The 14,273-nt window shown below is 34.4% G+C and overlaps 1 protein-coding gene across 1 annotated transcript; it reads left to right on the forward strand.

Moving 5' to 3' along the window:
• Nucleotides 1-377: 377 nt before the first annotated feature.
• On the forward strand, nucleotides 378-5,861 carry LOC119071931 (RYamide receptor-like). The gene is made up of 3 exons (XM_037177054.1): nucleotides 378-1,125; nucleotides 1,183-1,411; nucleotides 5,637-5,861. Exons 1-3 carry the CDS (start codon nucleotides 423-425, stop codon nucleotides 5,800-5,802), a joined length of 1,098 nt encoding a protein of 365 aa, XP_037032949.1. The 5' UTR covers nucleotides 378-422; the 3' UTR covers nucleotides 5,803-5,861.
• The last annotated feature ends 8,412 nt before the right edge of the window (nucleotides 5,862-14,273 follow it).

A 14,273-nucleotide genomic window follows, 5' to 3' on the forward strand; every position in this document is an offset into this window, starting at 1 on the left:
TTTGGCAAAGTCCAAGTCACAAATTGTGTGTCGTATTCGTATTTTGCAGTATTAACTCGGCGAGGATTAGTTTGTTGAAAATTGGAAAATTTGGCGTGTAGGCTTACATCAAGTTTGTTGTCAGAAATGTTCGGACTAAAAATGTCAACTTATTTGAGAATTTTTTAATTCTTTTAAAGAATGTGCGGTGACACACGGCCTAATTGTACTGAATAGAATCTTATGCGTTCTTATTGCCTTTTCCCGCATCTTCCTGGAAGCACTGTATGCAAATTGAAATCAAATTTGTTTGTTGTGGTATGTCTGTGGTAAAATGGAATGTAATTCACATTGCTAATTTGAAATATACCTGAATCGTAAGTTAGTGTTAAGTTAACAGTACGCGAATAAAGTCAGACATTTAAATGTAGTTAAATTTCGAAATGAACGAAACCGCGAACGTTGTAAAGACGACGGTCAAACCTCTCTCTATATATAAAAATGAAACAGTGGACGACGAAGACAGTCTTTTACTCCACAATATAGTCTATATGTGTGCTTATTCTCTGACGGGAATCTTAGCTCTGTTCGGAAATATCGTAGTTGTTTACGTAGTTTTTCGTTTACCGAAGATGCGAACTTTTGTCCATATTTTATTGGCCAACATGGCTGTATCTGATATCATGTGTGCGCTTAGTTTTTTCACTGGACTGATACTCTGCTCGGACTCCACCATCAACAGTGCAGGACATAACGGTTTCTGCGTAACAAATAAGGCTATACAGCTGTTAACCTTCCAAGTCACCTCTTTCACAATGACTGTCATTGCCTTGGACAGATGGTTATCTGTATTCTTTCCCTTTCGACACACTAAAGTCAGCCGACAAAATCAGGCTTTAGTGAAGGTAATAGTTGGAATTTGGATCGGCTCATTGGTAATTATTTTAGGAACATCACCTTCGTTGGCTTATCAACGATACTTTAATTTCAATGGACCGCTCATTAAATGTGAGATATCAAAGGTGTTTCAAGTGTCTGGATCAACATTGGAAAGTGAAAGAGTTCAGTTAATGATTGCAAATGTCGCACATTTCTGGTTACCACTCGGTGTGATAACTGGAGCTTATGGATCAATTGCATTAAGAGGTATAGTGGAACTAATAACTAATTTTATGAAAAATTTACTGAACAACAAATCTTTAGTGTGGAAACGTAAACTGGGCGATGATCTGACACAATCGCAACTCCATCTAATTATTGTTCAGAAATGGAAGACAATAAAAATGCTCATAGCTACTGTAGTGGTATTTGTAGCGTGTTGGCTCCCATTTTTCATCTATAATTTCATTACATTCAAATCAGATGGATCGAAGAAACGTCCCTGCAATCAAAATTTATTATTCCTTCTAGTTATATGGATAGCATTTAGCAGGTAAATATTGAAAGTTTTCTCAACCAAATATCTATCAAATCAGGCCCGTAGACAGGATGAACTGACAGGGGGGGCAATGCCCCAACACAATATTATTATGAATGAGTTTTTAAGAGGAGCCTAACTTCGCCGAAGGCGAAAATTTTTGAACATCCACTTATGTGGAGTTATTTTTCCTCATGCCGACTACTTTCTTGACCCAAAGTTTTCATTTTTAGAAATTGCAGATAGATCTCTTCAGTTGGCGAAACTAATGACAGTACCCAGTTCACTTTGACTGTTTTGTGTGGTAACCTCGGTGGTAACTAATTACAGCCAACATCACTAAAGCGGAATATTTTTTAAATTCCCGAAAAAATCAACAACAAATTTTAGCATTTTTGGAACAATTTAGTGATTTTATTTTGCTTAACTTCGAATGTAAACGTTTCCCGGTTACTTGAGGTTGTTCAATCTTTTTAGTAAGAATTTTCTGTTTATTCGTTTTCTTAAAAAAGAATTCAAAAATTACCCCGTTTCGTGAAGTTTGCTGTTAGTTAGTAGCTTTGAAGATTGGATTTCATTTTTTACTAGTAATCGGGAATCTTAGACAATTGTTTCGTGAAGTTGTAAGTATTCCATTCGTAAAAGAATATTCTCTTGCTAAAAAGTTATGAAAGAGAATATTTTACGGATATTACGAATTAAACTTTACGGACAGAGCGAAGCGGGGGCCGTAATTCAATAGTGTTTCATTAATTTAAGAGGTAAGCAAGAATACGCCACCTTTAAGCGCTTTTTAGTAAACAATATAAGAGTAAATCATCGCTCGCTGAACCCTTAACTCATAGCTCTTTTATTTGTTCAGAAAATTAAATTAAATTTATTGCAACTCACGAATATTTAAAACGAAATTTTCTACTTGGTGCGATTCACAAACAAAACGCTAGATCTATCTATACATCAAAATTTTCACTACTGGCAGTGTGATCGCATGCCAAGTTTTGTGTGCTGACTAGTCCAGAGAACACTTAATAGCTTATGTCATGTCAATGAAATCATAACAAAATATTTTGTGAACCGGACAACTTAAATACGACATATTTTGCTTTGTTGCTTTATTGTTATGAAATGTCAGGTTTTCCCGACATCGTGCGGGAAAAATTCATTTCTTTACAATTAATCGTGTGAGAACGGTTTTGAATGAATTTTTTTATGACTATATGATTTATTTAAATATGTTGAATTTTTTCAAGTAAATTGATGTGTTTTGTCTATTTCAGTTGTCCTGTGCACAAAACGTTGTTTGTACATCGACAGGAAAGTGATTTTTTCAGCAGTCCTAATTTTCCTTACTTAATTATGAGAATTACTCGAAATCCAGAATTTCATTACTCGTTGGATAAGACATTTTACTGGAAAAACATTTCGAATTACTCAAGTTGTCCTGTTATCAAGAAATAATTTGGCTGGATTTACTCAAACTTTTCTCAACTTTCCAGTCTTCATCAACTTACATGTAAACAATTCACTTAGGACGTTTCCAGAAATTATCAAGAAATTTACGATCAACCAACGCAAAAATTTCTTGGTAACAAGGAAAACAGTTTGTGCTTACAACTACTCCAATTATTGCAATATTCCAATATTATCAATCTACGACTCATGAATTTTATCACGGCAGAGTAAAATAAACCAGGCAGGAGCGGTTCATTTTCGAAACGTCAAAAAAGGGACCTAATACACCGGACGAAAATGAACTCAAATGAACACTGACATAAATTGAAAAATTTTGTTCGCAAAAAATGTAGGGCTACTAGATTATTCAGGTCCCTAGTCAAACAAGCGCTCCTGTCGTGATTTTATACTCTGTCAAATAGAACAAAAATTTTGAAAATCAGGTAAAAATTACTTTATCTTCCATGTGTGACTATTTCATACATTACTCGTTTCTGTATATAAACTCTAAGACATACGTTAATTCTGGTTTTCTAGGGATATAATTCTATTATTACTCTTCTAGGGTAAATTTTATTTCCGTTTTTTTATTTTGAAGAAAAAAACCAGTGACCCGACGGAGATTCGAACACGGAACCTCCGACTTATGAACAAACTACGCTAACCATTTGACCACAGAGTCTTCGGGTATATCAGATATACATACCCTCATGATTGTCTTATGCCGCATTGTGCGACTCAATTTATAAAGTATATAAGCAACATGTACGGCAAAATGTGTCGCGTGTATGTGTGAATGCCATGTTTGGATTCGTTTAGAACGAAAAATAATCAAATTTTGATGAAACGGATACTCTTCATTCAAAATTTCTTCTTTTTTTGTTTTACCTCAAGATTTCTGTAAATTATTTAGCGTTCCGATTGAACTTATCTGCCGAGAAATATGCCATCGCAAATGTGGTGTAAAAATGTGTAAAAAAGCGTAGGGTCTCAGTGCTCAGCAGAAATTCGTACGAATGAAAATCAACTTACGATAAAGAGATGAGCATAGTTTATTTGCAATTTATTTTGATAAAATGAATATAAAAAAATAAAAAAATGTTTGGTGCGGGAAGAGAACTCACGACCTCATGCATAAAAAGTTCACGCTCTAGCCAATTCGGCCACTGAGATTGATGATTCCACTTAGTTTTGTTGTCATGAAACTCCACATGTATGTAGAACATAAAAGCAATGAACATAGATGCTCGCATAGATGTGTTAGTAAGTCTGTCGCAGGTAGTCCGATCAATTTAAAAAGTGCACGACAAAATGTCGCGTGTGTATGTTTAGAACGAATAATAATCAAATTTTGACTAAACGGATTCTCGTTATTCAAAATTACGTTGTTTAGTGTTTTATATCAGGATTTCTGTAACGTTATTAGTGTTTCAATTGTACAAATATCTGCCGAGAAATGTGTCATTGCAAATCAATATGACAAAAAGGCTAAGGTCTCGGTTTACAGCAGATATTCATTCGATTGAAAATCTACCTACGATACCGGAGATCAGTTTATTTACAATTTTTTGATAGAAGATTGAAAAAAAAAAAACAAAAAAAAAGTTCGTTGTGAGAATAGAACTCACGATCATGTGCATAAAACTGACGCGCTCTAGCCGATTCGGCCACCGAGACTTACGATTAAGTCTCGATGTTGCCATGATTTTGCTTGATTGTCACACATGATGCTTGTGTACTAGATACACCAAATATTTCAGTGGTGTTTGTGTTTGTATGTCTTCGAGTTTATATACAGAAACGCTGAATGTATGAAATAGTCACACATGGAAGATAAAGCATTGTATTGGTAGGCGAGGAAAATTCTCGAATCACTTCTTATGTACATATTGCATACACACGCGTTCGCTACGCTCACTTGTTATATACAATATGTACATACGAAGTAATTCTCGAATTTGTCTCGCCTACCAATAAAGTACTATAAGTTATCGTGGTAATAATGAAAAACTTCTGTGTAGAATTTCTCTTATCTCGTTCTTCCAACCTTATCCATCCACGAACTCAACCTCAAGAATTTCAATCTTTCAATGATTGAAATAAAGATTTTGAAAATGGGTTCCAAATTACCAAAGTACCGCGATAAACAGGTGTTACGGAGCTTTAATGGATTTAAGGTTTCCGCTAATGTAGAACATTTTCAAAATATCATAGCGTTACGAACGTTTCATGTGATTTTCTGTTATAAGATCCAGACTTTCAGTCAATGAAATGATAAGAGTTGGATGTATGCGAGCGAAGCGAGCAAAGAATTTTTGCAATAAAATATCAAAAGCTTTTGCACTTACCCTACGTTCATATTTTGCTTATTCAGTTCAAAATTTTTATTTTGTTCGAAAATCTCAAGGGAGGCAAGGAAATGGTCCGGGTGGGGGGGGGGCAATGCCCTCTTTGCCCCTCCCCTAGCTACGGGGCCTGATCAAAGGAAACCATCTGTCTATGGATCGTTAAAAGAGTCTGAAACTTGAGTGTTTCTAGATATTTCTGAAAGTTGTAATCCTCAAATGTCGTAGCCCTATAGTGATAATTCTAGGAAGTTGTGGAGCTTGGCTACCTACAATTTTCAAGACTTACAATCCTCAGTAGTATCAACGCATAGATTTCCAGGTTCTTCTTCAAGAGTTAATTCAACAGTTTAAAATCTCTAAATATCCTAAAGGGTTCAACCGACAGTGCTACATATTCATTTTATGATGAAAAGAAGATAATAGAAAAACTTTCCTTTCAGTTGCTGCTCCAACCCTTTGGTATATTGGATTTACAACGAAACCTATCGCAATGGTATCGTAATGGTCTTACAGTTACTTACATGTAAAAAAAGCAGCATGTCATCTTTGGACATCAATTCATCCAAAACATCTTCAGCTCGTATTAAATCTGTTACTCTCATATGAAGCGCGAATCTCGTCAGATTTTATTCACTTCATTCTTTGCAATTGATTTGTTGATTAAATTGTTATTTCATCGACATTATGTTTGTGGAATTGGGGTTTCACCGGAGCAGGTACGTTAGATGAACTAGTGGAAGGCAAAGGGAGGTATAATTTATGGTCATAACAGCGTTTTTAATGCACCATACCATCATATGGAAATACCTGTTTCGTTAGTCATAAATATAGATTCATCCCGAAAGTTCCTTGTACAACGTACATACTTACGATAGGGCTGAAATGGACACAGAAAATCTAATTAAAAGTGTAACTAACCAGTCAAATCAAATAGATGTCCGCAGATAGGTTTGATGTGTCTGGAACAAATATGAAATGAACCATACCGCTCAGCTCATTTCAAAACAAATCGTACAAATTAGGCATTGTGTAAGACAATAGTTGTTGGTCTTGTTATTTGTTTATCTATCGAAACGATCACGGTTGTATATAAAGGTAAGTGCCCATACATTTTACATGAAATCGTTTATGGTGCAAGAGAAACATTTATCAGAACATACGACAAAAGATATTATTATGTAGGATTAATCAAGCGCACCATCAATTGAATTGATATTATGAAGACTTGTATGAAGAATAAAATGAATTTATAGTTAGCGATTTGCCATGCGAATAATGCACGCAATTTAAATCTGAAAACTTTTCAATTTACGATTTATATTGAAAATATGGTACGACAAGGAAATTGGCCGCCCCGGTTGATTTAATCAATTAATTTATTCGCCAAATGAAAAAAATTGAATTATAGTTTGGTTGGTCATTAGCATCACAAAGAGAATTTCTTTACATTGTCTTGAGAGAATATCGAGAAATTGTAGAAAATTGTCTGAATTATAAAGATGTAATGACCAGGGCGGCATGTGATTTTTCTTGAAAACAGTAAAAAAATGATCAATTTTTCCAAATATAGTTGGTATTTTCACTATAAATTGATTTAGAAAAGTGACCGAATAGAGAAAAAAAACACTCTACATAGTCAATTTGAAGCACCCACTTTCACTTTCTAGTAAGAAAAAGAAACGTAAACTTGGAAACGTGAGGGAGAATTAAAAATCTTGAAAAAGGAACACGAAATTCGTGTGTGATTTATCGATTACTTAAAGACAAAGCCATGACAAAATGTTATTACGTAATGTCGATATTTTTACTTATGACTACTCCTTGAAACTGTCATTGACGTAAAACGAGTGTTTGGGGGATGTAGCGAGCAACGATTATTTTCCCCTGTCTTTTTTGAACATGATTCCTCGAACGATTGCAAATTATGATTCTTAGTAGGGAACATCATTTTACACTTTTAGTTTGCTCATCCTGTGGGCATTTGAAATCCGTAGAGATTTTTTTGGTAGAATATAAGCTTGCGATGGCAAATATTATGAAAATTTGCAAGTAACCGTAGGTATAGCTGTATTCTAGGACAAGTTGAAAAAATCCAGCAGATACTTCTGCAAAGGTTTTATTCTGCACGCACTCTAGAGGTCGCCATAAACGTATACATTCAAACAATAAAAGAATTGAAAAAATGTTAAGATGTGGTTTTGGTGGGACGTCTAGTTTCGCCAAGGTCCGATTTTCCAGATTGTTTGAAACGAAAAAATCTTCTCTATGAGCCTAATCAGTTCCAAGGCGTGTTCTAAAAAAATAAGGCGACATTACGAGAATTTTTAAATACTCTGTCCAAAAAGCTCATTTTTGATGTGTTTTGATTTTAAATGTGTTTTTCCTTACTAACAATTGAATTTTGAATTTATGTCGAAAAATCGCATCTTGTGGTTTTCAGGAGATGATTTTCTCCATTCCAGCAAATAAGCTATGTTTTTGGACGTTGCAAATACAAAAACTTATAATAATTTGAATTTCTGCTTCCAATGCTTTCTATTACTGCACAGGAATTTTACTACCTTTCAAAAAATCTCGAAAATCGGACCTTGGCGAAACTTGACGTTACACCTTAACATCTTAACATTCATATAATATCAAACACGACATCTTAGCAAATTTGTTGACGTCTTTTTTTTAATAAATATTAAGTTAGAATAAGAAATTGTTCCGATTATCTATAGTTTTGTCCAAAACAGTTGGAAATAGTGAGAAAAGTAAAAAATCAAGAAAAAGTAAGTCACTTTCGCTTCTTTCAAAAACAGTCAGAATTAGTGAGAAAAATAAGTCACATGCCGCCCTGAGACTGTTTGTGTGAAAGTGTGAAATTGTCTTAATACACAGATAATTCAGGTATTTTACTTCGAACAAAATGTTCTAGGTTCTGGCATGGCACTAATCCTTCACTCTGATTTTTTGGTTTGCCTAATTATTTCCATTTTTGAAATGTAAATTTAAATAATTGTCGTAGACCTAATATTACGATCACGAAACCCCCCCACTGACAAGTCACCCAGTGAGCGTTTTCTACATAAAATTCAAGCTAGATACTCTATTTAGACTGATTTTATCTGATTTCCGCATATTTTTGTGGTAAATTTCCTCTAACAGCTAGCGAAATCAGCTTTAACCGACTCCTGATACACGTAATTAATGTAAGAATTTAAACCACTTATTTATGATGAATGTATAACAATTCCACTCATCCTAAAGTAACGAGCGCTTGAAGATAGATAATAAATTGAAAATCTCGTCGTTGCTGCAAACAAAGTGTCGTAACAGATACTTGGTGTGTGGCTGGTATGGCAAGTGTGGTATCGTTGTAAAGTTTAGACAGCAGGCTGATCCGGCATTATTGTTTTGTTGCAAGATGGGTCTACCAGTCTACCTGTGTATTACAGAGGAGTCCAAGTTTCGTCGCGGATGGTGAAAATAAGATTTTTCAAATATTGTACAAATCAGACAAATTTTGTAAAATCCATTCTCCGACTCCGACTCCGACTTCACTATACCCAGCGAGTGATGTATTCCATTCGCTATGCCTCCTAGATTACGCTAGGCCAACCAGGTATGTGGAAAAAGGACAAACACACAAAGAACTGACCCTCAGCTGGTGTACAGTTCGACTAACTACGACATTTATGTTTAGTTTGTTGTTGCTATTCCAATCTCCGTAATTTTGTAAAATCCATTCACGGCGTTTAATAGAGCATGGATGCCTCTACCAATATCGCCATTCAATGAGTTTCAAACTCTCTTCATCTTGGACGTATGACTATTTAAAAATGTCGAAATTTCGCCTTTAGCTGGCTGTGGCTACGTGGTCAGGTTGTCGAGGGAAGTAATCAGTAATCAAATTGACTCGTCGGTCCCGCACGGCCATGAGTGCCGGTTCTCCGAAACGGCTGGGTGGATCCGCGAACTGAATGTGGTTACTTATAGTACTCGAGTGCCTCAATAAGAACATGAAAAAAATCAGAGGTGGTATCGCGACTCTATTTAAGTTTTGTTTAACCCCACCGTGAAATGTATAATAGAAATAGTAAATACAGCCATTTGGTGTCGACAGTGACGAGAAAAAAAAGTAATGAACCTTCGCTGCTATTTTCTTTATAGCAAAATGTATGTCAAAACAAATGAAGTAATAGATTTTGGTTTAAACACCATTTCTAAAAATTAAAAAATAAATCAGGGCATTTGACGCAATTGAAACAAAAAAGAATCCTGTTAACCAATGGAAACAATATAGAGACTTAAAACTGAAATTCACAGCCCCGAAGTCAAAGAATATGTTTTATGAAAGATTCTGAAACTTAAAATAGCAGAATTGGCGACTGGTTTGCAAGCATTGAGAAATCTTATTAAACCAACGTGACATACATAACCCGTTTCTAGATATGTCATTTAGTAGAGTCCTTATTTGGAATTTTTTTATTTTGCGAAATGTGAGGGTCGCAGTACAAGCCGAAGGCATGGGCTGTAATCACATCAGGTAAAATAAAAAGTTTCAAACAAGAATGCAAGTTATTTTACTCATCAATTCCCGGGGAAATAAGTTTCAACGCTAATCAATGAAGTAATAAGTCATTTTCCGGAGTTGGATTGAGTAAAGGTAAATTAAAGTATATTGAAAGAATAGCAGGGTCTCTACAGTGTATGATGCATGTAGGGGATAGAAGTTCTCGTGCATTTCATTTATAACATAAATTGTACCTGCAGTAACTGCAGAAAATTCTCAACTCTCTCTGAGACAAGCCTCAGAAGCTTTTTTTAAACATTTTTTCTGTAAAAAAATCAAACAAGAAGCATTTTTCCGCAAAATTTCTACACCACCGCAAAATATAACTTTCGCATCACAAAACATCTTTTAGTTCAAACTAACCAAAGTAATTTTTACGACACCACAAACAGAAATAAATTACAGAAGTTTTATACCATCTCCAGAGATTTGTTCGAACAAATTCGTATTACTATACCAATTAAGCTAACCTGGTGGGCCCCCTTTTATAGTTGTGATATAGAACCATTCTCAAAACACCAAAATATTTATATAAAAACCACAAAATATAGAACTGAAGATAATAAGAAATTTTTCTTTCCAACTAAAGCACAAAATTCTATGGATCTTAAGAATTATGATTTATGAATTCGGTTGTCATAATTTTAAATAAAATTTTTCTTTATTTTTGATAAATGATTGCGGAGGATACCCAGCTCAGATATCCTATGTATTTATGTATACTACATACGCACATGATGTTTTATGTTTTTTTAACTCTTGCTAGAAAAAGAATGGCATGAAGGGAAACAGTTTTTTTATGCTAAAATGTCTATTGAACAAAATATTATAGGACTGGTCAAAAAGAACAATTTTTTTTGTTATGTCAACGTCAACCACATATCATGGTGCGTTCCCGAAATTTGTTTAAAAAAAAATTCTGGTTGTTTCCTTTGTAGGTCTGTTATCCCATTCTTACATGCATTATCTCATAACTTAAGGGTTATTATCTCGTTTTAAATTATTTACAATGTGTTTACATCGGCAATGACTGTGCACTTTTGCGTTGGTAGAAAAAGACATTATTTTTCTATTGATATTTTTATGGCATTCTAATTGATTTATGGTTCTAATGATGGATTTCATAAATTCCTTTTGATGCAAATTTATGCAGGGATGCCATTCAACTGAAATGGGTAAACATGTTTTTTGTGACTTCTGTCCTATTCAAAGATTTAAGTTCTTTTTTATCGCATACAATTGAGTCCAGTCGGAGGCTAGTCTCTTCATGTTCTGTAAATAGATTCGTCAACAGCAATGGTGATGTGGTCTTTTATTTTCAAAATGCCACAATGTCCGAGACAATGTCTTGATTAGGGTCCAGGAAATGCTAAGCTAAAAACTCAAATTAGCAATCTCTGTTGAAATGAGAGTAGGCAAATAGCTAAACTTGAGATGAACTTTGCAACCATTTACCTTTTCATTTTTTTACATCTTTAAGTTAAGTTGAGTTGCTGATTCTCATAGACCCTAAAAGTTAATGAAGTAAAAGATACGGTCGAACTGAAATTAACTAAACTGAACTCCGCAATTATTTAAAAATGAAAGTTATTATTTAAGTGTACCCTGTGGAATGATAACAGCCAATACCCTCTCTAGCAAACAAACTTCGTTTCGACGCTGTCAAAATACCACTTTATTACTTTGTTTGTAGAATCATACACTGTTGACTAATTTCTAATCTTACAGAGGCTACGTTGCATTTTTACTACCCTAATAAATGTAGTTAGGTTGCTAGAGAGGTTATTGTAACAGCTAGAGTTTACTGCTCTTTCTATTTTCAAAATTAACCAAACCAGTCTGGTCACAAACTTCGCTCTGTAATAAAGTTATATTTTCCTCGCAAACATCGTTGCCATTATTTGTGTTTAACTTTCCAATCCGATTAACCTTTCACAGACGACCAGCATATCAACATTTGGTTTAAGTTTTTTCATGAGATTGATTTCAAATCTTTTACTTCATTTTCTTGAACATGTATATAAAACCAGTTTAGTGTGTGCTGGTTCTTTCATCAGTTAAGCAGTATGAAGTGAAGAGTTCTAATTAATAAGACGGTCTACTAGCTACTCGCCTACGACCTACGTCTCTTGCTGATTGTGTTTCTATACTAAAATTTTACGAATTATACGAAGAGTCAATATATTGCAACCATCAGCGACATAACAATTAGTCAGCTAAATACGATAGTATAGATAGATAATGAATGAATTATAGGACTACCTTCTATTCACTTACCCCACCTCAAAAGCGTTGACGAACTGGGTGTGAATAATCTATATCGTTAACCTTTCAGAAATTGTTATTTTATGTTGCTATTATCATTTTATGATTTGACGAATATGCAAATGAACAACAAACAGTATTATACGAAAATGCAAAGAGCATGTGAGCATGAACCCGAATTCTTTATGGAATTAGATAGCTCATCCAAGAATCTAATTAATTAGCATGTTAATGACATAATGAACTTTCGGTAAAATTTCATAAATAAATTTTCCTGTTTTTTGTATAGTGTTTTATTACACCATTGAGGTAATTTAGATCGGCATATAAACCATAAAACTCGTCGCATCATCATTTTTAGATGTAATTAAAAGCAGATTATTTTCGAAACCACTCCGCGTTCAATTATTTAAATTTCCCAGCTATGCACTCGGAATGCTTGAAAAGGTGTTTTATATCGAGAAAACGCGAGAAAGCGATATAATTTATTCAAACCACTTAGCAATAACGCCACGCAATATTTTCTGACGAAAGGGTGTGAAATAATGACATTATGTCTGAAAATAATGTTGGGTGATGTTATCTTCCAGGAAGAATAGTCGTCAGGTTAGTAGATTTTAATGTTAGTGGTGTGTGAGGACGAGAAGTAGCTGTATACAGAATTGTATAATTCCAATGAGTTTTTTGCCTTCATAAAAGTCAAGAAAACGTTCCCGTGCATTTTACTAAACTACCGAATATAAATCAAGAATTTCCATCTATCCTTTTTCGTAAATTAATCGGGAAAACTTCATTGTCCACCGTATGCGTACATATACGGTAAAATTAAAAGGCACTATGGGTATTCGATATTTCGTCCTTTTCCGCATAGTTTATAGCAACAACATGTGACGGATTTACGATTCCCTCGACACTGTTTGTGTGGTAATGGTTTATAATAGGATTACTGATGCTCTCTTTCCCAAATTAAGTGTGTATCATTGACTAATCTTTTACAATTAAGGGTCATTTGGTTTCGGTTTTCCATTCAACGTTATAAATCTACCCAGCTGTGTTGTATACCTGCGTGACCTAAATCTTTTTGATCTACTATCTGGTGGTGGTGCGATATGTCACAAGCTTTGGCCGTGGTCATTTTATATTAGTTGCGGTTATTAGTAGGACATTGTGGGATTATATGGAAAAGAGTTAATTTGTTGGGTTTTAGTTTGCCATGTGAAATAATTTATGACTACCCCAGGAGACGGTAAAATTTTTGATTAAATGGAAAAAAAAGTTTACGATGATATACCAGCTGACGAATGAATAGCGTAATTAATGCTGTTGTCTATCCGCAATATAATGTGGAAAAGGAGCAACTCGGTAAATATTTCATCTTCTTACACCCAAACCACTGGAATTTTTTCCGACAACTTATTCCTGAATTATGTCGGCTTTATAACATTTTCTTTTCTTATGTTTTTTTTTCAGTTCACTCCTATATGGAAATTCATTAGGGACTTGGTTTATATTTATCATAAGTTACTGTATATTGCATTATTCACTCCTTAGTTGAACCAAAACAAACATACCAAGAAAATTGAGGTTGAAAATTGTGGGCAACGTTTCGGTTTCAATGAAACTTTTTTTTTGTTTTCTTCTTCTCGGTACAGTGAGATATGTATTCATATATGATGTAAAAGAAGGACTGTGTGTAGCTATAACACACATCAAAGGTATACAAGTAATAACAAGAATGTAGCCAGGTGGTGCAGTGAATTATTTGATTTTTTCTTCTTCTTATTTCGGCTCATTTTGCGGGTAAATTGAAATTGATGATAAATTATTTATTCGGCAGACTTGATCTCTGTGCTCCCTTACATTCTTATTTTTATTGTGTAGAATACTCATGATTACAGACAATAGCATAAGCAAAACATTGTAGATTTGATAGGTAAGTAATGCATCATATTAGTCAACTGTTTGAATGCTGAATACTAATGTCCTTTACTATTTATGATGATGAAAATATTGGAGTCATTCCATGCAAACCCGATACCACAGAAATAAGAATATTATGTCGCTGTAACGTCTTCGTCTAGAAGCTCACATTATGAATCTGTTGAAGAATTTGTTTATCTTCGCGGGGAGGGATGTATGGGTAAAGCAAAAAATAATAAAATAAAATTTGGCACGTTGAAGTTGTAATGTATAACGTCCTAGATGGACACCGCGTTGTGTAAAATAATCTCATTCTAAACACATCTGGTTCCGC

Source organism: Bradysia coprophila (assembly GCF_014529535.1).
Source record: "Bradysia coprophila strain Holo2 chromosome IV unlocalized genomic scaffold, BU_Bcop_v1 contig_5, whole genome shotgun sequence".
NCBI lineage: Eukaryota > Metazoa > Arthropoda > Insecta > Diptera > Sciaridae > Bradysia > Bradysia coprophila.